The 25,320-nt window shown below is 39.0% G+C and overlaps 2 protein-coding genes and 1 non-coding gene across 3 annotated transcripts; all 3 read right to left on the bottom strand.

The window, feature by feature from the left end:
• Nucleotides 1–2,400: 2,400 nt before the first annotated feature.
• Nucleotides 2,401–2,473, bottom strand: LOC125339163. The gene has a single exon (XR_007208451.1). It is a non-coding gene; the product is annotated as a small nucleolar RNA SNORD107 (small nucleolar RNA).
• A 3,253-nt stretch (nucleotides 2,474–5,726) lies between these two features.
• Nucleotides 5,727–14,556, bottom strand: Snrpn (small nuclear ribonucleoprotein polypeptide N). Its single transcript, XM_048329601.1, has 8 exons — nucleotides 14,484–14,556; nucleotides 11,150–11,217; nucleotides 9,243–9,394; nucleotides 8,080–8,191; nucleotides 7,694–7,846; nucleotides 6,940–7,078; nucleotides 6,319–6,444; nucleotides 5,727–6,236 (listed from the first exon to the last, which is right to left on the bottom strand). Exons 2-8 carry the CDS (start codon nucleotides 11,150–11,152, stop codon nucleotides 6,199–6,201), a joined length of 723 nt encoding a protein of 240 aa, XP_048185558.1. The 5' UTR covers nucleotides 11,153–11,217; nucleotides 14,484–14,556; the 3' UTR covers nucleotides 5,727–6,198.
• Nucleotides 14,496–22,188, bottom strand: Snurf (SNRPN upstream open reading frame). The gene is made up of 3 exons (XM_048329603.1): nucleotides 22,079–22,188; nucleotides 16,864–16,959; nucleotides 14,496–14,633 (listed from the first exon to the last, which is right to left on the bottom strand). Exons 1-3 carry the CDS (start codon nucleotides 22,090–22,092, stop codon nucleotides 14,528–14,530), a joined length of 216 nt encoding a protein of 71 aa, XP_048185560.1. The 5' UTR covers nucleotides 22,093–22,188; the 3' UTR covers nucleotides 14,496–14,527.
• Between the last annotated feature and the right edge of the window lie 3,132 nt (nucleotides 22,189–25,320).

Genomic DNA, 25,320 nt, shown 5'->3' with positions numbered 1-25,320 from the left:
AAACAAACAAATACACACAAATTTAAATGTAAAGTAGTAAATTTCTGCCCATATTATCCAATTATGTATGAATGAGTTATCAGCTCTATATGGCAATAGATCTAAAAGAGAAACAAGGTTGTTCAACTGGAAAAAAAAAATGTCAAGAAAGAAACCACAGCCAGTACTGGTGGCTCATGCCTGTAATCCTAACTGCTCAGGAGGCTGAGATCTAAAGATCTCCGTTCAAAGCCATCCACAGAAAATCTGTGCGAGTCTTATTTCTAATTAACAACCAGAAAACTGAAAGTGGAGTTATGGCTCAATGTGGTAGAGCACTAGACGTGAGCAAAAGACCTCAGGGACAGTACCCAGGTCCTGAGTTCCAGACCCAGAACCAACAACAACAACAACAACAAAAAACCCTTAGCTGAGCACTGGTGGCTCTCACCTGTAATCCTACCTACTCAGGATGCAGAGATCTGACTATCATGTTTCAAAGCCAGCCCTGACAGGAAAGTCTATGAGACTCTTATCTCTAATTAACTGCCAGAAAACTGGAAGTGCCTCTGTGGCTCCAGTGGTAGAATTCTACCCTTAAGCTGAAGAGCTCAGGGACAGCACCCATGACCAAAAAAAAAAAGAAAGAAAGAAAGAGAAAGAGAGAGGGGGGGGGGGGAGGGAGGGAGGGAGGGAAGGAGGGAGGAAGGAGACACAAATCATAGGCTGGCAGGCAAGTACACTCACATGTACATACACAGGGACATGGACGGACACACGGATGGACACACTGACAGACAGACAGACACACACACACAGATCAATCTTCTAGAATAATGATATTGAGATCTTGAATTACACAGAATATATCAACATCTACTCTTTCTTTTCTACTGGTCTGAATCAAACCAGCCACATTTGATGGGCCTAAACTTCACACAGGGAAATGTCCTAGTTCTCCTAAATCCTGTGAAGCTTAGGGTGAGGAATCTACAAGAAAAACTTTACAGGTAGCCAAGGCTGGTTCATGAGTTTTAAGATGAAATGAGCACAGCAGTAAAGTACAAGGTAAGGAAGAAAGTGATGATGTTGGGCTGGGAATGTGGCCTAGTGGTAGAGTGCTTGCCTCGCATACATGAAGCCCTGGGTTCAACTCCTTGGCACCACATATATAGAAAAAGCCAGAAGTGGCCCTGTGGCTCAAGTGGCAGAGTGCTAGCCTTGAGCAAAAAGAAGCCAGGGACAGTGCTCAGGCCCTGAGTCCAAGCCCCAGGACTGGCCAAAAAAAAAAAAAAGTAAATAAATAAAAGTAGCTCAGTGCTAGTGGCTCATGCCTGTAATCCAAGCTACTCAGAAGGCTAAGATCTGTAGATCTTAGTTCAAAGCCAAACTGGGCAGGAAAGTCCCATGAGACTCTTCATCTCCAATTAATCATCAGAAAACCAGAAGTGGGCCTGTGGTTCAAAGTGGTAGATTGCAGCTTTGAGTGAAAAAGCTCAGGGACAGCACTCAGGCCCTGCTTTCAAGCCCCACACCTAACAACAGCTACAATAAAAACTGGGCAACAAGAATGTCTTACACCTTAATCCTAGCTGCTCAGGAGGCTCAGATCTGAGGAACTGAGATCTCAGTGTTTCAAAGCCAGCCTGGGTGGCTCATCTCCAGTTAACCACCAAAAAGCTAGAAGTAGAGCACAAGCAGTACAGCACTAGACTTGAGCACAAAAACTGAGGGACTGGCACAAAAGAGAGTAAAGTATCCTTGAAAATACATTGTAAATATCATGATAAGTTTATATACAAATAAGAGCTGGTATGGTGAAAATCCAATTATGCTCTATTGTAGAAATGGCTAATTGAGGGTATTCAATATTACTCAAGTAGACACTGTTTATATATCATATATGCAAATATAAAAAACATGAAATACCTAAAACTTTTATGTCAAAAAGTAGTGCAGATTCATTCATTCACTAAATAATTCTTTACTAACATCTACTATAGGCAGACACCAAATAAGAAAAATACAGAAGTTCAATTGCCCTGAGACACCAACATCATTTTGACGTACTCACTGTGTTCCACAATGCATTCTTCATACTTATTCTCTTTCGCTCCTGGACATGAATATGAACTCTGCTGTCTATTTTTTTTCAAGAGTTGCCAGTTTCATTGTTCCATTTCATATTTCCATCTCACAAAATGCCAGTGCCTTTTTTGATCCAAGTATGCTTCCTTTGATCTTTCAACAAAACACAAAGTACAAAATATGAAAAATCTCTTATGAAAATAAGAGATATGGGAGGATTTGGCAAAGTATAATAATTCATCTGCCAGTTTTAAATACACAAAAATTTCACATTATGACAATATTTTATAATGAGATCAAAGTGCTACTGTGTTTACTGAGGCACACTGACTGGTTTTCAGAATATCCCTTTAAGCTCAAATTTGAAGTCATTGTAGTCAGACAAGGTCCAGTGTCATCATGAACCTAGCCAAGGCCTCTGGAATATACTGAGTTTTCTTTCAAGGTTACATTACCTGGAATGGTGTATGTTTCTCTCCTAAATGCAGCTAATACAATTTTCTGCTGTGTTATAACACTATTGGATAGGAACTTCATAAAATTCATTGAATAAGTTCTCTCTCCTTCAGAGTCATCAACTAAGTTGTCAAGAGAGCATCACATGAAACTGGAAAAATATGAACACACAAACATCCCACCTCAGGTTCAGATACGATTCTACTATAAAAACAAAACGTAATGTGCACTGATATATTTCATCAGATTCATGTGCTCATGAGATTATGTGAATAGGTAGAATTGGAATCCACAGATAAGAATTGTCAGCCAAACACACATTTGGAAAAAAGATTATAAAGCAGTACCTGTTGATATCTTTAAAGATGTTATGTGAGAACATATAATGTGCACATTTTTTCCTAATCTGGGAAATAAGAATATAAAAGTTTTTAACATAAATCACGATTATCACACTATATATAAATAAAGTCCTAATTGTATTATTTTATTACAATTAAGATCTTCAAAGAAACCAAGGTCCAGTGCTACATTAGTTTTCAGATGTCTATAGTTTGACATGGCATAATTACTAGGCCTAAGGACTTCAAAATATAGGAAACTGCAAATGACATTCAAAATTTTTAATACGAAGTCCTCATAACCTATCAACATGGAACACTACCACAAAATTTGTATCACCTACTTTACACTAGCATTAATAAACCCCAGACTTCCATTTGAAACTGTGCTGTAAGTCACAATGGAAACATTATGTCAAATATATTTATGGAGTCAGAGACAATAAGCATTTAAAACCAGAAAGTTGTTGTCAAAGCCTGTTTTAGGTAAGATATGCACTTAAGTGAATTAATGAATCCATGATGGGGGCTGGGAATATGGCCTAGTGGCAAGAGTGCTTGCCTCATATACAGGAAGCCCTGGATTCAATTCCTCAGCATCACATATATAGAAAACGGCCAGAAGTGGCACTGTGGCTCAAGTGGCAGAGTGCTAGCCTTGAGCAAAATGAAGCCAGGAACAGTGCTTAGGCCCTGAGTTCAAGGCCCAGGACTGACAAAAAAAAAAAAAAAGAATCCATGATGATTTCTAACTATTTGCAGGCACAGATTTTTTTTTTTTCAAATTTTTCTTATCAAACTGATGTAGAGAAAGGTTACAGTTTCATACGTTAGGCACTGGATACATTTCTTGTACAGTTTGTTACCTTGTCCCTCATACCCCCGCCCTCATACCCCTTTCCCTCCCCACCCCCCACGGAGGTGTTCAGTTCACTTACACCAAATAGTTTTGCAAGTATTGCTTTTGTAGTTATTTGTCTTTTTTTACCCTGTGTCTCTCAAATTTGGTATTCCCTTTCAATTTCCTACTTCCAATACCAGTATACACGGTTTCCAATGTACTCTGATAAGATTACAGAGATAGTGTAGGTACAACCACAGGAAGGTGATACAAGAACATCATCAATAATAGAAGCTACAGATACACATAGGATGTTGAAAGTAGTTACAACTGTTTCCATAACATGGAGTTCATTTCACTTAGCATCATCCTATGTGTTCATAAGGGTATAGCTATTGGGCCTTGTGATGCTCTGCTATGACTTGCCTAAACTAATTATTCCCAATAAGGGAGACCATAGAGTCCATGTTTCTTTGGGTCTGGCTCACTTCACTTAGTATAATTTTTTCCAAGTCCTTCCATTTCCTTACAAATGGAACAATGTCATTCTTTCTGATAGAGGCATAAAATTCCATTGTGTATATGTACCACATTTTCCTAATCCATTCGTCTACTGAGGGGCATCTGGGCTGGTTCCAGATTCTCGCTATGACAAATTGTGCTGCAATGAACATTGTTGAGGCACACATTTTTTTAAAGAATGGTATATGGTATATTGATTGATGTATTCCTAACAAAACCTGGAAGCAAAATCAGTCTACAATCTATAAGAAAACCTGCTGAAACAACTTACTTACTACCTAGTTCAGACCTCAGCATTAAACCCTAAGAACCTTGCAAGTAGAGGTGTGGTTCAAAGTGGTGGAGTGCTAGCCTTGAACAGAAAAGCTAAAACACAGCACTTAGGCACTGGGTTTAAGACCCACAACTGACAAAAAGAAAACAGAAAAAAACTAAGAACTTATTATTTCTATCCTTTTACCCTTTAAAAAATAGTTTTGAGTGGACATTGTGGCACGTATCTAAAATCTCAGCTATCACAGAGGTTTAAGGACAACCTAGAAAACGATTAGCAAGATGACAAGAAGCAAAAGGACAGGAGATATGGTCCAAATAGCAGAGCACATGCCTAGCAAGTGCCTGCATTCAAGATTGATGCCTTTGACCCATAACCATCTAAAAAAGAATTAGATAGGAAGGCAATCCCTAATTATTTAAAAGGCATCATCCAGCTGGGTGCTGGTGGCTCACAGCTTCGAATCCTAGCTACTCTGGAGGCTAAGACCTGAGGATCATGATTCCAAACTAGCTGGGGCAGAAAAGTCCCCATGAGACTCTAATCTTCAATTAACCACTCAAAAAAACTGGCTCAAGTGTTAGAGCACTAGCTTTGATCACAAGGAGGCTCAGAGACCATGCTCAGGCCCTCAGCATAAGCCACACAATGAATGAATGAATGAATAAATAAATAAATGGCATCATCCATTTCTCAACATCTGTAGTTCTGTATCTCAATAGTGTTGTGGTTGGAGATATTGGTAAGTCACACAATTTATCTCAAATATGTAACTCACTGCTTCCCAATACCCAGGCATTAAAACTGTTTTAGCATTTAATAAATGAATACTTACTCATAAGGAATATACATCCCAGAATGAAGTCTTTCAGATCAGAGCACTGCAAAAACTGAGCAACAGAGGTAAACTTCTCACCAAGAGTAAATCCTATTTCAAATATTTTAAAGAAAAAGATTCAAAGTTTCCTTTAGTAAACAAGTGGCCTTAAAAGATCTTTGATTAGGGGTTGGGGATATGGCCTAGTGGCAAGAGTGCCTGCCTCATCTACATGAGGCCCTGGGTTCGATTCCCCAGCACCACATATACAGAAAATGGCCAGAAGTGGGGCTGTGGCTCAAGTGGCAGAGTGCTAGCCTTGAGCAAAAAGAAGCCAGGGACAGTGCTCAGGCCAAGAGTCCAAGCCCCAGGACTGGCCAAAAAAAAAAAAATCTTTGATTAATCATGACATTGCTTCAGAAAGTGTAACATATTAAATGAATATGTGAATTAAATGAATGTGTGAATTTTATATCACCACTACTTATACCCAAGACCATGAGACTCCTTACCTGTACATTATCTGATACCAGTCAATGAGCAAAGTGGAAGTTAAAAGGCAGAAACAAGAAATTATATCCATTTTAAACCCTAAAGAGAAACCAACTTGAATTGAATAAATTGCTTACCAGGATTCACAACACAGACAACATTTTCAAGACCAGTAAAGGCTGATTTCAACTTTGACTTCAATAAAACCAACAGAAACAGAAACAGAAAAAATAATATACAACAGTACTTCACAATTTAGTTGCTCTATGTATTTATTATTAGCTACTAGGAATGCAGAAAGAGGGGACAGAAAGCTCACAAACAGTCTACATAATTTCACAAGATGTACTGAGGGGCAAAAACGTGACTGATAGGGATCAAGAACATCCTAGGGTCTTGGTGGGCGCATTCCGGGGGGAGGTGGACCTAGAAAGGAAACATAATATTATTCCATGTGAGTTAGTAAAAGGATCTGGCTATCATCTTTGAGTTCCTAGTCTCCACTCACCTCTAATTCCTGGTGGAGGGGGTCTCATTCCTGGAGGGGGCATGCCTATTGGTGTCCCTCGAGTAGGGGGAAGCCCAATCGGTGGGCCCATCGGTGGTCTCATGCCAGGTGGAGGAGCCATAATACCTACAAAGACATGACATAAATAAAGCCCTCAGGAGTCAGCTTGGGGCCCACATCAAATTAAGAGTATGAAGGGGCTGGGGATATGGCCTAGTGGCAAGAGTGCCTGCCTCATATACATGAGGCCCCGGGTTCGATTCCCCAGCACCACATATACAGAAAATGGCCAGAAGTGGCGCTGTGGCTCAAGTGGCAGAGTGCTATCCTTGAGCAAAAAGAAGCCAGGGACAGTGCTCAGGCCCAGAGTCCAAGCCCCAGGACTGGCCAAAAAAAAAAAAGAGTATGAAGTATTTCTTCAAGTATTATCTATCCCTCCTTATACCATCTTCAACTCAAAAGTCCATAGCTGTTCATTTGAAAATAATAGGGCAGTGCCTAAATTCTGGCTTAAAGTAGGCTTTAATTCATGAATCTTAATGTCAGTATGTTACAACAATACTTCCTCAAGATAACATAAAATCTCTCAGACATCCAAATTATTGTTAATAAATCTCTTACCTGGAGGTGGGGTGGCTCTGCCTACAGGTGGGGGTGGAGTCCCTCGTCCTGGTGGGTACTGGGTTGGGGCTCCAGCAATACTGGCAGTAGCAGCAACAGCAGCTGCTGCTACCGTGCCTCTTCCCTGTGGAGTCATTACCTGAGAAAGCACAGCCAAGACAACAATGAACAGTGAGGTCCATCTTTACATTTACAAACACATTAAAGAAACAATGGATATATCCTATTCGACGCTAAATAGCTGTTCAGTTATCTTACTCTTATAATCTGTTAGGCTCATTCTTATTTTTATGCTGCTGAGGATCAAAAGCAGGGAAATACAGCAGTGGTACTCACTGGATATTATGTTGAAAATGAACTACACCACTTGTGGGTGGGGATAAGAGGCAAAAACTGAACAAAAGAGGAGACATTGGCCATAAAGAATTGTACTCATTACCTGACTTACATAACTGTAACTCCTCTGTATAATACAATTATAGTAACAATGAAATAATGTTTTCCTCTTGCATATTGACCTCCAATAATGTCTTTTGCCTTTTCCTTTTCTAGCAAAGTCATCCATATTTTCTTTACTTGTCAAGTAGGCAAGTAGCCAGTTTTATTTCTCTCCTCCTTTAACACTTTAATATAGTTAGGTTTCTCCACAAGTTCTTCCTAGAACATATGTAGCTTAAATAATATGGGATGTATGCTCTGCCTAGGTTCTAGTAACATTTTTCTATTAATCTAAATGTCTCCTTCATACCCTTACCTGCTGGGATGGACCTCCAACACCTCGGACAGGACCTGCTAATCCAGCAGGAGCCTGGGGAATTGGCACACCAGCTGGCACACCTCTCCCAGCAGCCCTCCCAACCCCAGGACCTCCTGCAGCTCCAGCAAGTGGTACACGAGCTATGCCAGTCTGAAACAAAACATGAAGAAATGGAAAAACACAGGGTTTACTTACCCATATCTTCAGCAGTTTTATTCAAAATTACTATTTTTCCCATACCATCTATCTCACATTAGTGCTGTATTCAAAGGAATAAATGATCAAATGTACCATGGAGCTATCTGCCAAATTCACTTCAAGTAAACTTCTGATCTCCATATGTCAATTAAATACAATCTTACAAATAATAAAATTTTCCTTACATCTTTAGGGGGTGGCCCCTCAACAGTCATGGAAACCAAGTTTTCTCCACGGAGCAACACCAGACCCAAAACCCGTTTTTCTTCACGCTCTGGCTGTTTTGCATTCTTTGGCCTGTATATTACGATTTTAGTAAAAAAAAAAAAAAAAAAAATTGTTAGTGAACCTGAGTTACTCACTCCTTAAAATACCAATTAAAACAAAAACTGAGGCTAAGATTTTCGGGTGTAACAGTTACAAATTTCTGCAATCCCTAAAACTTTTAACATTTGTAAAATATTAAGCTCTTCTATGTCCCTTCAGCCTTTTTTTTTTGTAGGATGTTTCCTTGGTATTTGAAATGTTCCTTTAGTTGCAGTCTCTATTCTATTTTTCAATTACCTTAAAACTTTTCTCCCTGTGTTTGCTGGAATTCATGTCCAATATTCCCCAAATGGGTTACTATCCCAAAGGAACTTCTTTTGTAAAATATGTGTTTTAATACAAGTAAGTTAAAAGCCTACATCTCTGTGTAAAAATGGCAAGTAACTCTGTTAAAATCATTTTAACTAATTAAATATTAATGACAAAACTGAGGAAAAGAAATAGCAAGATGCAGTTGAAGATATTAAATGATAAACCACTCTCCAAGACCTTATCTAGGAGAGACAATTATTATTCACTATGTCAAGACTTCTTCTTCCTTGGGGCTGGGGATATAGCCTAGTGGCAAGAGTGCCTGCCTCGGATACACGAGGCTCTAGGTTCGATTCCCCAGCACCACATATACAGAAAAAAAACGGCCAGAAGCGGCGCTGTGGCTCAAGTGGCAGAGTGCTAGCCTTGAGCGGGAAGAAGCCAGGGACGGTGCTCGGGCCCTGAGTCCAAGGCCCAGGACTGGCCAAAAAAAAAAAAAAAAAGACTTCTTCCTTCTGATTGTTACAGAGGGCAATCAACATGCTACATACTGTTAATTGATCACATTGCATATGTTACGCTCATTAGAATCTAATGACTCTAAGGTTCTGAGGCTCTGACCAAACTTGGAGATGAGGCCAAGAAGCAAGAAAATTGCTGTGCTTTAGTTTGCCTAAATACTTGCTACCCCTTACAAGCTACTTAAGCTTAGGCCTTCCTTGTCTTGCCACTGCCTCTGCCTCCCACACGTTATTGCAATCCGCCTTACTTGATCTTCCTGAACTCATCACAATCGCAGAGGATCAAATTCATATGCTTGTCAAAAGCCTTAAAGGTGCCAATGAAGATTCGGCCATCTTGCAGGATACATCTCATTCTATAGTCAATGTGCTGCAGCATCTTGCTACTCTTGCCCACAGTCTGCAAGCAATACAGGAATATCATAATCAGCCTTCTGATGTAACCTAGTTTTCCAACTTTTCCTCATTTCTTCCTCACTCCTTATAAAAATCTTGTTTCCAGAACTAGATAAATCCTCCTTTACAGCTTTCTCCAACATTTCTCCATTTCCTAAATATACTGGACCAAATATTGATCCAGAATCTTTCACTAAGATCCTCTCTACTTTTCAGAACGCTGTTGTCACAGCTACCTTCCAAGATTGAGATTCTTCACCCCTACTCCCCCGTTTTAGAGATTTCATCTCTTTCCTATATAACCTCCTTCCTGTAAGATGCCTAACCCTGTGAATCATTTCTCTTACACATATTCATACAGAAAATTGCAAATCCCACCAACTCAATATATAAGCTAATTTAGTACTTTTTTTTTTTTTTTTTTGGCCAGTCCTGGGCCTTGGACTCAGGGCCTGAGCACTGTCCCTGGGTTCTTCTTGCTCAAGGCTAGCACTCTGCCACTTGAGCCACAGTGCCACTTCTGGCCGTTTTCTATATATGTGGTGCTGGGGAATTGAACCTAGGGCCTCGTGTATCTGAGGCAGGCACTCTTGCCACTAGGCTATATCCCCAGCCCAAGCACTTTTGATTATCAAAAAATGTTGAGCTGGGATGCAGCTTGGTGGCAAAATGCTTGCGTAGCAAGTGCAACATCCTGGGTTCGATCCCCAACACCAAAAAAGACCCCAAAAATGCAGTTATGAAAAAATATCTTTAAATGGAGTCAGGAATGGTGGCTCATACCTATAATCCTAGCTACCCAGGAGACTGAGATCTGAGGATTTTGGTTTAAAGCCAGTCTGGGCAAGAAAATTTGTAAGGCACTTATTTCCAATTAACCCCCAGAAAACCAGAAGTGGCACTGGAGCTCAAAAAGTGGTAGAGCGTTAGCCTTGAGTGGAAAAGCTTAGAGACAGTGCCCAGGCCCTAAGTTCAATTCCCATGACTGACCAAAAAATGAAAATTTCTTTTACTTTCTTCCTTTTATGGCATCTTTTATGAATTTTCATTCACCAATTCTTCTGATATGTTACTTTGAAGCCTTATCCTCAACAAGACAATGTAATCTACAGATTTTACAAATAAAAGGCTGTTCATACCTCAATAACTAATTTTCTCCTCTTTGGGATGTACTATTTCTCTCTGTATGTTTTATACTATTGGAATCACAGAACTCTGGTTAGAATGCATTCTCTCCATCCAAACTAAATTGTTATAATGATTAAATAATGATTAACTCAAAAACTTATTCACAAAGTAGTCAGTGTCTACTGAAATCTGACTTAAAAACACCTGTCAAGATGATCCCTTAAAATTATAACCATGACCAAGAACTACTACTTTATTGTATCATACCATGAAATATCTGTCATATTTTCAAACACCTTCCACTTTTTTTACCATCAAGTACTTGTACAAACGGATTACAATTCCATAAATCAGATTACAAGTACAATGCTTCTTGTCCAGTATTACTATTCATCATTCTCCTCTTCCCCTCCCTCCCATCCCTACCCTCACGTTATGAATTTCATTTCCTATTGACCACTAACAGGACACTAGACACTACTGATATGTAGGTGTTAGTCAATGGAATGAGTATCTTCCCTGTAGATTAAGACTTTTATAACTTTCAGAACCCAGAGAACAACATAATTGGAAGGTACCATTTGGGTCCCACACATCAGTTTATCACCCCTCGGCCACATGTTTATCTTACCATGATTGCAGTTCCACAAAATCCGGTGTCAGCAGTAAAATTTCAGGATCTTTAAACCTAGGGAAAAGCTATAAATAAAGGTATGATGCAGGTTCTCCTAGAAACAATGCAAGCTGGGCAGAAGCTTCATAAACAGTGGCTGGATCCTGCAGAGGAAAGCATGATGTAGCTGCACTGCCACCTACAATGTTTTTTTTTTTTAAAAAAAAAGACAATTCATGCCCCCTCCAGTAATTACACAACACATTCAAAAAGTCATCTTCCTATACTCATGAAACAACATATCTTACTATTCCTGCATCTTCAACTTCTATTTGGTATAGCTAATTCACTGTATGTTACGTCTACTAAATCTTTTTCTCTTTCTTTTTTTTGTGCCAGTCCCAGGGCTTAAACTCAGGGCCTGGGTGCTGTCCCTGAACTTGTTTTTGCTCAAGGCTAGTGTTCTACTACTGAACCACAGCTTCACTTTCAGGTTTTTCTGGGTAGTTTATTATAGATAAGGGTCCAAATATGCTTAATTTCCCTTCCTGAAATTTACATCAATATCAGTTACTTATAAGTAAGCATATTTTATTTTTGGCTCAACCCTCAACAATTTTCAACTGTATGTTCTTGATTTTCCCTAAATCCCTGTAAAAAAAAAATGTTAAGTAGCCTTTCCTCACCAACAACCAAGTAGGCTTAGAATTTGAATAAACTGCATATGGAATCAAATCAGGGTACTGTTGTACAAGGTTTCAAACTGTTGGCCCTACAACCTGCAAAACATATCATAAATTACATGTGTATATGTGAGTGTGTGTGTGTGTGTGTGTGTGCCCATGGGCATGTATTGTTCCTACTGTTTAAGACTGGGTCTCACTGTAAATCTAGGTTGGCATGAAATTCAAGATCCTCCTGCCTCAGCCTCCTAAGTACCATGATACCTAAATAAAATTTCATTGTTTTAAAACAAATTTCATTATTTTAAAATACAGAAATACAAGTAGCAGAGTAGCATTTTAAAGTGTCTGATATAACTGTATTATTTTGTTGTTTTTAAACAACCCTGAATTTAAAATCAGCCTAACTCAGCCTCTGGAATACTGGGATTTCAAAATGTATCACCACACTCAATTCCTGTATATTAACAGTATAAAAATTTTCAATGAGAGGTTGGGAATATGGCCTAGTGGTAGAGTGCTTGCCTTGTATACATGAAGCCACGGGTTCCATTACTCAGCACCACATATACAGAAAAAGCCAGAAGTGATGCTGTGGCTCAAGAGGAAGAGTGCCAGCCCTTGAGCAAAAAGAAGCCAGAGACAGTGCTCAGGCCCCAGGACTGGCAAAAAAACCTTTCAATGAGACTATCATTCCTATTTATAATAGATAAAATTTGGGGCTGGGAATATGACTTATTGGTAGACTGCTTGCCTAGCTTGCATGAAGGTTCGATTCCTCAGTGCCATATAAACAGAAAGCCAAAAGTTTTGCTGTGGCTCAAGTGGTAGAGTGCTAGCCTTGAGCAAAAGAAGCTCAGGGACACTGCAAGGCCCTGAGTTAAAGCCCCAAGACTAGCAAATCAAAAACAAAAAAATATGGAAAGGACAAAGAAAACTCATTAATATTTTCCCTGTGCTAGAGATTATTTCCACTTATAGATCATAATATACTACTTAAATGCTACACTTAAAAATGTACAAGAATTTAACAAGTTTCCAGTGGCTTATGCCTGTAATCCTATCTACTCAGGAGGCTAAGATCTGACAACTGCAGTTCAAAGACAGCTTGGAGAGAAAATTCCCCAAGACTCTTATCTGTAATTAAACAACAAAGTATTAAAAAAGTAGAGTTATAGCTCAACTGGGTATAGTATCAGCCTTGAGTGAAAATGCTAAGACACAAGGCCCTAAGCTCAAGCCTGAGTATCAGCAAAAAGTAATGATGATGATGACGTTGATAGTAGTAATAGTAGTAGTAGTGGTGGTGGTAGTAGTAAATAAAATAAAATAAAACTCCAGGGTAAAATAATCAATTATAGGCTGAAATGAGATCAGTCTAAAACTAGTCCAGAACAAAAACAAACAAAAAATTGGAAAAATAAATTAAAGCTAGAAGATAGGGGGCAAGAGGGAGCTGACAGTGTTTACGTTTTAGAAGGTTTGAGTCTCTCAGTTCAATCTTCAGTACTGGCAAAAAAAAAAAAAAATACCACCACCGCAACAACGAACCACAACAATTGCAAGCTGGTGTGGTAGTGTAAGCCAATAATCCCAGGAATTTATACAAGCTGAGGCAAGATTTCAAATCCATGCCCAACCAAGAGACATGGGCAGATCATGTCTCAAAAATACTTTTTAAAATGTGTACACCAACTCATTGGAAAGTGCCTTTATTCTTGGGAGCATCTGAACATATCATATTCCACTGAAGTAAGTTACTGGAGAATGCTACACAACAAAGAATTGAAACCAAATTCTCAGGGAAGTTATTTATTTAGTTCTATAAAGTACTATTTGTTTCAGGTTGAGAAAAACTAAAAGAGAACTTAATCAATGGACCACACTTCTCTTCTTTTTTAAATCCATACTAAACCACCAGGAAGATGAAAATTCTAATATTGGAATAGAAATTTCCAAAATAAGAATGCACTAAATCAAGTTCAACAACTTTTCCTGAAATAAAATGTAAACTATCAACAAAAAGACAAAAGAAATAAATATACATCACACTGAAAAATTATGGATAAAAACTTTATTACATTGTTTGCTGACAAAAAAGGACATACATTGATGAGAACAGAAAAGTGGGAAAAAGACAAAAAATGAAAAATTAGTAAATTAACATGAAAATTTCCTTAACACTCAAAGCTAATGAATATGATATGTATTTACAACATAATCTATGGACACTGAATTGTAATTTAAATAAATGATACTGAAATTAAAAAGGCAACAAGCACATGATTTTTTTATGGTTTTGAAAACTAAAAACATCTTGAAAACTACAAACAAATAAAATGAAGTTTCTCAGAAAAGCAAATTATAAACCATTTAGCAAAATAGTTAACAGTCCTTTATAATGAATGTAAAGTTGAAAATAATTGAAAAATAAAGAATAAAATTTAAAAGTAAAGTCATTCTGAATACTAGAATACAGAAACATGACAAGTGTCATGCAAAAACATTAAGGTCATACTTCTACTTTGAATTCAATGAGTTTATTATGTAAATTTATCTTTTCTGGGTACTGAATAAATATATAGAATTTAAGGAAAATTATTTCAATAATATCAATTTATTAAACCTCTATATTTTTTCTTTCAGAGCATGTCAGTATTGCCTCTAACCTGTTTTTTCTTGAAATCAGCTACTTTGATGTTCTAGTACTGCTTTAACCTCCTCTTGGTGTCTCAGCCAAAAAAGCTTGTCTTAGTTCTGCCTGGAAATCCACAACAGGAATTTGATGCTGCTGAGAACGCCTGGCGTACAAGTGACACCTATAATGAGAGGACAATATATATAAATGATAGGAAACACGTCTGTGTATGTAGCCATAAAATATGGAAAACATTTTAAGTCTTGCTGTATGTCAGAGTATGCCACTTCATTATGAATTAGCTATAAAAGAAAATAGGAATTTGTGTACACATAGGAATAGGGAAGAATACAATGCATACATACCCAGTTTGGATATATTAAAAATAAAAAAACTTTCTGGGTGTTGGTGGCTCACGCCTGTAATCCTAGCTACTCAGGAGGCTGAGATCTGGCAATCATGGTTCAAAGTGAGCCCAGGAAGGAAAGTCCAAGACACTCTTATTTCCAATTAACCACTCAAAAACTGGAAGTGAAGCTGTGGCTCAAAGTGATAGATTGCTAGATGTGAGTTGAAGAGCTCTAGGACAGTGCCCAGGCCAGAGTTCAAACTCCAGGACCAACAAAACAAAAAGGAAATGTAGGAACAAGAAAAGGCCTGGGTGGGTCACTGACAGCTAATGATATTCAAAAGGCTGATATCTAGGGGATGGGGATTTCAAAGACAGACCAAGCAGAAAACACTTGAGAAACCATTTCCAAAATAATCAGCACAAAAACTAGCCTGGAGTCGTTACTCAAATAGTATAAAAGACCTAATATAATCTGATTTGACAGAAGAAGGAAAGAGTAAATAGCATTCATTCATTCTAATACTATGCACGATTTTCTGTCATTTTCAATATGTAGTTTTATAATTAAGAATGTAACTGTCCCTTTGGCCTTGGCACCTGGGAGGTTATCTCCAAATTCTTACAATTTACCAAGAGGTACTTATTGTTCTAGGCGAGTTACATGGATGAGACTTGAGCTCATGCTAAGGAGATGATGACTTTGGATGGCTAAACCACAAAAGATGAAACAGGTATTAAAGGGTTAAGGTTTGAAGCCTGATGTTTTAAAAGGAAAATTGGGGCTGGAGAGTAGACTGAATAAAATTGGATAGTTGATGACTGAATCAATTCTGTCTATAAAAGGGACATTCCTTCCTGCCACCCAAAAAAAAAAAAATTCCCCTCTGGATATCCAAATCTCTGATGTCCAGAGAAAGTCACTGATGTGTATGAAAAGATAACTCATCTTGAGAAAATGTGTCTAAGGCCTTCTCAGACCTTGTCCAATGTTCAGCTGTATTGATAACAATGAATCTGGGGTGGCTGCATCGGCTGTAGCAACCATAGCTTCTAATACCAGTATGGCCGCTAACGCACTATGTAATAAAAATGGGGTAAACAAGGAGGTTTCTACAACACAGCACTTTTAATGGATAAAAGCATAAATATTCCATAAATATTTCAAAACAGTATCTATACATACATATGTATGTATGTGTGTGGTACACACATGCACACACATATATACAGGTTTCATTCACAGAAAATTTTTAAAGCATTCAATTATTAATCTATACATTGAAAGATAAATACAAAACCTTACAAACATAAAATTTCATAAATAACTGTAGAAAGGAAGGTGAACTAAAATCAGAGCTGAGTTAAATTAGGTCACAATTAAAGATGATCTTGTTTTCAGATTAACATCTAAATTTTTGTGTTCCTTCCAGAATACAGCCACCAGATGGCACCTTCCAGTTCAGCCTGTATTCAGAGAAGTATAGGGTAGGGCACAAAGGCCACTTTCAGGCATCTCTAGCTGCCTCCTTGATGTACTCTAGGTTATTTGCTGCCTCCCTTATCTTTCTGTCATACTGTTAAGAGACTTTAAAAAATAGGGTTGTTTTTCAGTTGCAATAAAGAAATTAAAAGGGACCGTGTATACTGGTATTAGAACTAGGAAATTGAAAGGGAATACCAAAATTGAGAGACACAGGGTAAAAAAAAAGAGAAACAACTACAAAAGCAATACTTGCAAAACTGTTTGGTGTAAGTGAACTGAACACCTCAGGGGGGGAAAGGGTAAGGCGGAGGGGGGAGGGGGGTATGAGGGACAAGGTAACAAACAGTACAAGAAATGTATCCAATGCCTAACGTATGAAACTGTAACCTCTCTGTACATCAGTTTTATAATAAAAACTTTAAAAAAAGAAATTACAAGGGAAAAAAGCGATGTAAATATTAAATAATATTTAAAATCTATATTAGAAAAATTAATTTTAATGCCTTCAATGCATGATACTTTTAATCCTAACCAGTGTTTTGACCTAAATTGATTCTCAACCCACACTGTACTTACTCTTGGTTGCTCAGTGAGGCTGTCCTTCTGCGTTTGACTTGGACTTCCACCTCTGGCACGTGCTGTTCTGTAGTTCGTCTCAGGTGTAAGCGATCCCTGAAGGAAAAAAAATTTATTTCCTAGACAATGACTACCATCATTAATTTAAAGATTATATTTAGAACCATATTCAAACTATATTCAGTATAAAACTCTATTTTAAAGTGTTTACAATATAATTAAAACAAAATAGTGTTTTTATTCTTCATTCATAATCTGTGCTTTTAAAGCTCATATCATAAAAATCTAGTTTTAAAAGATGAAGGAAGATAAAACAAATTCACTTTAACCTATATTTTCACATAATTTATGAGAACATTTGTATTTCTATATATTATACATACAGACAACACACAAAAATAAACATGCACAGAGACATACCACTACCACTATTCTACTCACCTTTTCCACCAAAAGCTAGTAAAACTGCTCGGTATCAGTAAAACTTGTTTGGCAAAGTCTATTTTCAATCATTGTAATCCTTTTACATAGTGAAATACAGCACGAAGTTAAATCACAAATACCACCAATATAAAAAATACCCTAATGCAAACATTGCTTCCTTAACATTTCCAAACAAAACTAATACAGCATACAGCTATCAACATGGGAAGAAAATTCACTATTAACCAAAAAAAAAGAAAAAGAAAAGAAAAAAAAAAGCCTCACAAAATGGCTGCTTTCAGAAATTGAATTAAATCACCCACCTGGAACAACCATGTTAGAGAGACTTCAAGAGACCAGTATAACTGCAATATACAAATGCTAAGCCAGAAAAGGTAGGAAAAAGGCCCTACTCAAAAGTTGTGTCAAGCAATATCTCAAAGGCAGAATTCAAGGTCACAGCTCAAAAGCTAATTGTCTGAACAGACATTTAAAGTAAAATTTTAACGAAGTAAATGTGAAAAATTAACAATGAAATGACCCCTGTATAGTCAAAAATAACCTTAAGAAAATGAAAACGTTAGTGAGATTCATTGTTTTAAGAACTATTCATTGTTCCAACAGAGCCACAGAAATTATTTTAAATCATTACACACATGTGAGACTTTGAAATTAGTAAATGTTTATATATTGCTAATATTCATGACCTTGAATTAGGCAATGGTCCCTTAAATGTCATCTGAATTATAAGTAAACATGCAAAATACATAAATTTGAAATTTAACAAAAGACACTAAGTGAAGTAAAACTATAGCCAAGAGAAAGGAAGCAAAAGTATTATATAATTAATGGGTATCTAACATCCTACAGAAAACACAAACATAACCAAACAAGAAAAAAGAAACTTGGACTTCTGGAAATGATGGATAAATTTATGGGACTCATTATCAAGGTTTCAAAAATGTTTCAAAAATCTCAACACTAATTTTATAGGTTAAATATCTAAAACTTTTCTATCTCTACCATACCTCAATAAAGTTATTTTTAAGTCTTGTATTAAGAATAAAATAAATTCTTATAAATGAACTATAAAAACACAAAAGCTGAGTAAATAGTTCTCCAATTAAGATACAAAAATGTCATTTAGCACATGAATATATTTGTTACATTAATAATCATTTGAGAAATGGAAATAATAAACATAGATACCACTTAATACCAGACTTAAGAAGGATGTGAAGAAACTGAGATTGTAAAATGTTATAGCTTCTGAAACTTCACGAAATATTAACCGTGAGATTAACATAATGACCTAGCAATTATACTCCAAGATGGAGTGACAATAAAATGGTGGCACATGAAAGTTCCTAGAAGCATTGCTCAAGATAGTGTTTACACTTAAATTTCCATTATGTGATTCACAAAACATATAGTATGGCATGAAGTATAAATAAAAAGGAATTATAGAAAGGAAAATACATAAATAAAAAGGAATAAAATCCCTAAAAAGGAATTATGTACTGATCCATGCTACAAAATTTCTGGGTTCAGAATACATTTAATATTGATTATATTAATTTAATAATTAATTAATTTAGCTAACTATTAATTTAAAGGAGAAGAGGAAGAACAACAAGAACAAGAAGAGGAAAACAGTATCAACCAAATTACAATTAATCCAATATTATGATCTCAAATATTCTCTTGATTCAAAAATCTGTTTGGGGCTGGGAATAAGGCCTAGCGGCAAGAGTGCTTGCCTCATATCCATGAAGCCCTAGGTTCGATTCCTCAGCACCATGTATATAGAAAATGGCCAGAAGTGGCAATGTGGCTCAAGGGGCAGAGTGCTAGCTTTGAGCAAAAATCAATGCTTCAAAGCCAGAACAGGCTTTTAGAAAGTCCATGATACTCTTCTCTCCAATCAAGCACCAAAAAAAAAAAAAAAAAAAACAAAACAAAAACAAAAAAACTGGAAATGTAGCTGTGGCTCATGGCTCCAATTGTAGAGCACCAACCTTGAGAATAAAAATCCATGGGCAGCACCAGACCTGAGTTCAAGTATGAAAAGAGAGAAAGAGAAACCAAGACATACTTGAAGCAATATCTCAGTACAAACTGGTAAAAATTGGGTATATAAGGTTGGGAATACGGTCTAGTAGTAGAGTGCTTGCCTGGCATACATGAAGCCCTGGGTTCCATCCCTCAGCACTACATATATAGAAAAAGTGGCACTGTGGCTCAAGTGGTAGGGTGGTAGCCTTGAGAAAAAAGAAGCCAGGGACACTGGCTCAGGCCCTGAATTCAAACTCTAGAACTGGCCAAAAAAAAGGTAAATGATAAATATCACACAGGAAATTTTTAAATCCTTCAGTTTTCAAATTACCTGTCATATGAAGTCTAATGCATGGGGATGTCAGTAAGCTAACTACATTCTATTTCAAAATGAAACCAGACCCCCCAAAAAAAACCAAAAACAACTTAAAGAGATAATTTCAGAACAAATCCTTTTAAAGCTTGTTACGTACAAATGAAGCCAAGAAGATAGAAAGCTCCGACAGATTGTAGGTAACAGACACAAAAAGGGAGCAACAAGGAAAAGCAAGCACTTTGAAATAAAAAATATTTTAAAGCCAAACACTGACACTGGGTACATGCTTATAATCCCAGGACTTGAAAACCATAAGAGAATAAGCGATTTTAGGACAGCCTGGGCTGCATACTGAAACCCTGCTGAAAATTAAAAAATATTAACCTATTAATATAGTGGAACTGAGTGCCAGTTATTTGATACAGTAGTTTTTCAGGAACTACCAAAACTTTTCATCTAAAACCCCAATAAGGCTAAGTAATCATAAGTAGTAATTCTGACACCATACACATACCAATGTGAATAGAATTCTCTGTACTTTTTATTCTATTTCCTCTTTCAAGACAACTTACAGTTTAGCTACAACCAACTCAGGAGGCCAAGTGAAGATTAAGAACCCTGCCCTGGTTAGGATCAAATTGCCAGTTAAAAATCATCTGCAGGAGGCAGAGAATGTTATAGGAAGAGATTAAAGTGACTCTTTGTGTTGATCCATCTGTTCAGTTATTACATCTGGAAAGTAGAAATCAAACTGTATATATAAGAAATCTACCAAAAGAAAATATAGTTTTGTTAACAGTTTTAATATCTCTACTTAAGCTCCCTGATGTAGCATTCAGGCACAAGGATGACCACAACGTTCATGCACAGACTACCCCCCCCCCCCGCCCTCGCCCCTAGGATACCAATCAGTCTTCCCAAAGCACAAGGACAGAAATTAGAAGAGTCACTGGTTTCTCCGTGATTCCATTCCAATCCCTCCTTAGGACGTTGTGGGGCCGGGGGCTATTCCCAAGCCAGTTAGGTACGGCCTGCATAAGGCAGTCTAGACTCTCCTTCTCCTCCCCATCTCCGGTGCGGCAGTTCACAATGATTGGCAAGGAGCAAATGTAGCAGGCAGGTGCACGGGATGTCTGCCATCCTCTCCCTGCCAAGACTGCACATTCCTCCAACCAACGCCCTATCTGCCACAATTCAAGCAACAGCAGCTGTTCCCCTCCGCACAGTACCGCTATGAGGAGGAGGGCACCCTCCAGAGGCTCTAGTATTCACCACTGCATTCGAAAGAGGGTGTGGCTGAGACTGCAGAAGGGCAGACTGCGCAGACATGCGCAGAGAGCGCGCCCTCATCGCTTCAGTTTTGTGAGGAGGGGGCAACTGCCCCTACCCCGCTGCGCCTGCGCACAGGGCTACCTCTGCAGTAGCAGCCATCTTAAGGGAACCTCACAATGGCGTTGACAAGTGATGAAACCCACTCCCACAAAAACCCTGAGGCACATTTCAAAGATTTCCTTCAGAAAAACAATGAAAGAAAACCAAAGGGGTAAACACCTGTGCTACCACGTACATCTGTCCCTCAAGATGCACAAACTCAAGTTCCACACATCGTACTAAAACAGCAAAAACCAAATGTTTTCGTCATCCATCACAATACACAAGCTGGAATACACAACACAGAAAAACAAAACCGCGTTCGTCGGAAGGCTGCCCCGCGGCCGCCGCCTCCGGGCTTCCCACGCTTCGCGGCCACACCACGGCGGTCATTCGGGCCGGACAGCAAGCGGCCCCCGCGCCATCCGCGGACCCCCACAAAGAGACATCCGAGCCCCTTCCCAAGGAGAACCCCGAAGCCCGCGCGGTGGCTCTGAGACCCCGCGCCGAGGCCGACCTTAATCCCGACCCGCCTCCTCCCCCACACTCAAGAGCAGCCCGCTCCGGCCGGTTATCCGCAGACGCTGGCCGCCCCACATCGTTCCCCCTTCCGCTCGGCCGCGCCACCACCATCCCCGCCACCGTGCCCCGGGCCGGGCAGCCCCCGCGCTGCGTCCTCCGCAGTCGTCACGGGACCCTGCGCCCGCCCGGCATCCACGGCAAACGGGAGCATCTCGGCTCCCACGGCATCGCCGCTCCTCTCACAGCCCCACCACGCCACGCGTCCGCTCGCACCCAAGGCCCAGCGACCTCCACCGAACAGGTGGTTCGTGGGGAGCCGGTGCGGCCTTGCGGCACCACCGCGCCCGGGCTTCACAGAAGCGGCCGCGGCGTCCCGAAGCCCCGCGAGCGAGCGCCACCGGGGTCTCCAGAACAAAGACCTCGGCCACGGATCCACAAGGTCTACACCCACATCGCAAGCCCTGCCGCTGAGGACCCCTCAAGGAACAACAAGGATTCTCCAGGCTGAGAGGGCCTGGCCCGGCTAACCTGGCTCGCTCCATGGCGTCGCTGCCGCCGCTCAGAGCCGAGCGTCAGGCATCTCCGGACGCCGAAGCTGCCGGCGCAGGAGCCGCTGCCGCAGCTCTGGTACAGCGCGCTGCCACCTGCGCGTGCGCACAAGAGCAGTCCCCGGTCTGCACATGCGCGGCAATTTGCCGCATTGCGGGGGGCCAGGGGCGTGCGCAGTGACCGACACGACCTGTTTGGACCGAGCTACCAGACGCTGCGTAATCATCCCAATGGTGCGCTGAGCGCAAGATGTCAACCCGGGATTAACAAAACTACGTACCTATTTTTAAATATGTGGAGAATAGGAAATAATACTTCATACCCAACATACACTGCTGGCAGGACACATAGGCCAAATAACCCTGCATTACTAACACCTTATATGCTCTTGTATATTCAGTATGGAAAGCTGGTTTAATTACAGTGTTCCCAAGGCATCTCGGTTCAAAGCTAGCACGGGTTGAAAAGTCCCAGTGACACTCTCATCTCCAATCTACCACCAAAAATACTGGAAGTGGCACTGTGGTTCAAACTGGTAGACCACTTGCCTTGAGCAAAGGAGCTCGGGGACAGCACCTATGCCCTGAATTCAAGACCCACCCACCGCCAACAATAACCCCCCAAAAAACTGCCTAGGAAAAGTTAAATCAGCCAACATTGTAGTGCATGCAAATATCACAAACTCCATGAATGTTATCCTTTTTTTTCTTTAGGGCTTATGCTTCAATTAAAGGGCTGGACACTGTCCCAAAGCTATTTTGCTCAAGGGTAGCACTCTACCACTTGAGCTACAATTCTGCTTCCCATGAAAAACTTCTCTGCAAACCATAGTATATTTAAACCCTTTAACAGGGAATGCAATTGGGCTTGTTTTACACATATACTCAAACAACACAATGAAACTTTTTTTGTACAACTTAGGTATGCTATGTTGAACCCAGGCACTAGTTGCTCATGCCTCTAAATCCAAGTTAGTTATGGAGCTGAGATGTGGAAATGTCTGTTTGAAGTCACCATGGACAATTAGCAATAGATTAGATATCTGCTTTAACTATTAGAGCACCAAGAAAGAGAAGCACACCACCACCCCCCAAAATTAATGAACAATATAAATTCACATTTAAAAGTGGGAAAAGTGATTGGAAAGAACAATATTCAACTAGGAAAATTACCTGTCCTAACTGAGGGTGGAATTTAAATTTCTACATAGAAACTTAGATTCCTAGATAAAATTTAAACATGAGAAATTACCTTGGCTATCTATAAAATCAATAACTATTTTTATATATATAATAACTAGACTTAGCTGGGGGAAGGAAAATGGGCACTTTCGAGGCAAGCACTTTTGCCACTAGGCCATATCCCCAGCCCGAAAATGGGCACTTTCAAAAAACATTAAACCTCTACTGGTAGAGTGCTTTCCTTGCAAACATAAAGCCCTGGGTTCAATTCCTTAGCCCTACATGTACAGAAAAAAAGCTGGAAGTGGCGCTGTGGCTCAAATGGTAAAGTGCTAGCCTTGAGCAAAAAGAAGCCAGGGACAGTGCTCAGGCGCTGTGTTCAAGCCCCAGGACTGGCAAAAGAAATTGAAGAACCCACTAAAATATGATGTTTAACCTTATAACATACGACATGTGGACAGGATGTAGACTTTATTGCTGTTTTTATTGTTAACCAAAACTGTGGGTATTTGTATAGGTGAGGAAAACCAGTGCTAAAAATAGGAATCTATCTTTTCTCTTTTCCATCAGGGAATTGGGAGTGTGATAGATCAATGTGGATTTCTTAGCTAAAATTCTCTTCCTCCTCCATTCTAAGCTTCATAAAATACTATGTGCAAACAAGTTTGCAAGTATATGTAAGTGCTGACATTAAACATAACAAACTAGGTATCGGAAGCTCCAAAAATAAATTAATCCAGGTACACAGAAAAAAAAATAAAGTATAAACTTTTTTTTTTTTTTTTTTGCCAGTCCTGGAGTTTGAACTCGGCCTGGGCACTGTCCCTGAGCTTCTTTTGCTTAAGGTTAATGCCCTACCACTGAGCAACAGTGCCACTTCTGACCTTTTCTGTTTATGTGTTATTGAGGAATTGAATCCAGGGCTTCATGAATGCTAGGCAAACGTTCTACCACTAATCCACATTCCCAGCCCAAAGTATAACCTTTCTGATACAAATAATATCCTATTAGGCTAAAGTATAAGAAGTTGTCAGTATTTTGGCTCCATAACACAACTCTTGACTAGCACAAGTTCTGGCTTAATGTCTAGAAATGCAAAATAAATCAATATTTCATGGATTATTTACTACTAATAATAATTTCTACAAATCCATTGTTACATATTTGTACAAAGTGATATAGACAGTTGACTAGTCTTCAGAACAATTTTTTAAAAATGGAAAACTACCTACACAAAGATGCTTCATTTAAATACATCTATTTGCAAGTGAAAAAATTAAGACAGAATCTATACCATAACCTGCTGTGTCTCTAGAAATTAAGATATTTGATTCAAATTCTACCTCAGATATTCCACAGAAATATTACCTTGGGTAGGCTTCTTTCTATATTGTGTACAGTTTTCCTTACCTGGTAAATGATGGAGGTTTTGCTTACTTCCTACAATTGTCTGACAATGAAAAAAGTTAACACATATTTAGAACAGACTACAGGCATTGTCTCCTGTTGACTCTTAAAATAACACAATGTTATTTCAGTGGACATTTATCTGAGAGTATAGTTTGGGTACATTATTTCTTGTTGTTAATTACATGTCTTGTTCAGACTTCCTCAGTTTGTTACAACAAAACATTTTCAAAGTATAATAGTATACATTTCATGCCATAATCATAACAACGACTTTTTTGTTTAAGATTTTCTTTGGGGGGGGTGGGTTGGTAGGTTTGTTTTTACTATTTTGTTGTTGTTTGTTCTTTTTGGTATTGGGGATCAAACTCAGGACATTTGTTGGCAAGCACTGTGTCACTGAGCTACATTACAGTCCCAATTATGCTTCTTGGCATTCACAGATATGACTATTTTAGGGTATTGGGTTTTTTTTTTCTTCAGTATGTTTAGTAGTGCTTTCTAATTTTTATTTCTTTGCTTGTCCTGAGACTTGAACTCAGGGCTTGCATGTTTCCCTGAGCTTTTGCTCTTCACTTGTGCCACATTTCCACTTCTGGCTTTTTGATGATTAATTGGAGATAAGAGTCTCCT

Source organism: Perognathus longimembris, chromosome 20 (genome assembly GCF_023159225.1).
Source record: "Perognathus longimembris pacificus isolate PPM17 chromosome 20, ASM2315922v1, whole genome shotgun sequence".
Taxonomy (NCBI): domain Eukaryota; kingdom Metazoa; phylum Chordata; class Mammalia; order Rodentia; family Heteromyidae; genus Perognathus; species Perognathus longimembris.
This window is presented reverse-complemented; position numbering and strand designations above follow the sequence as displayed.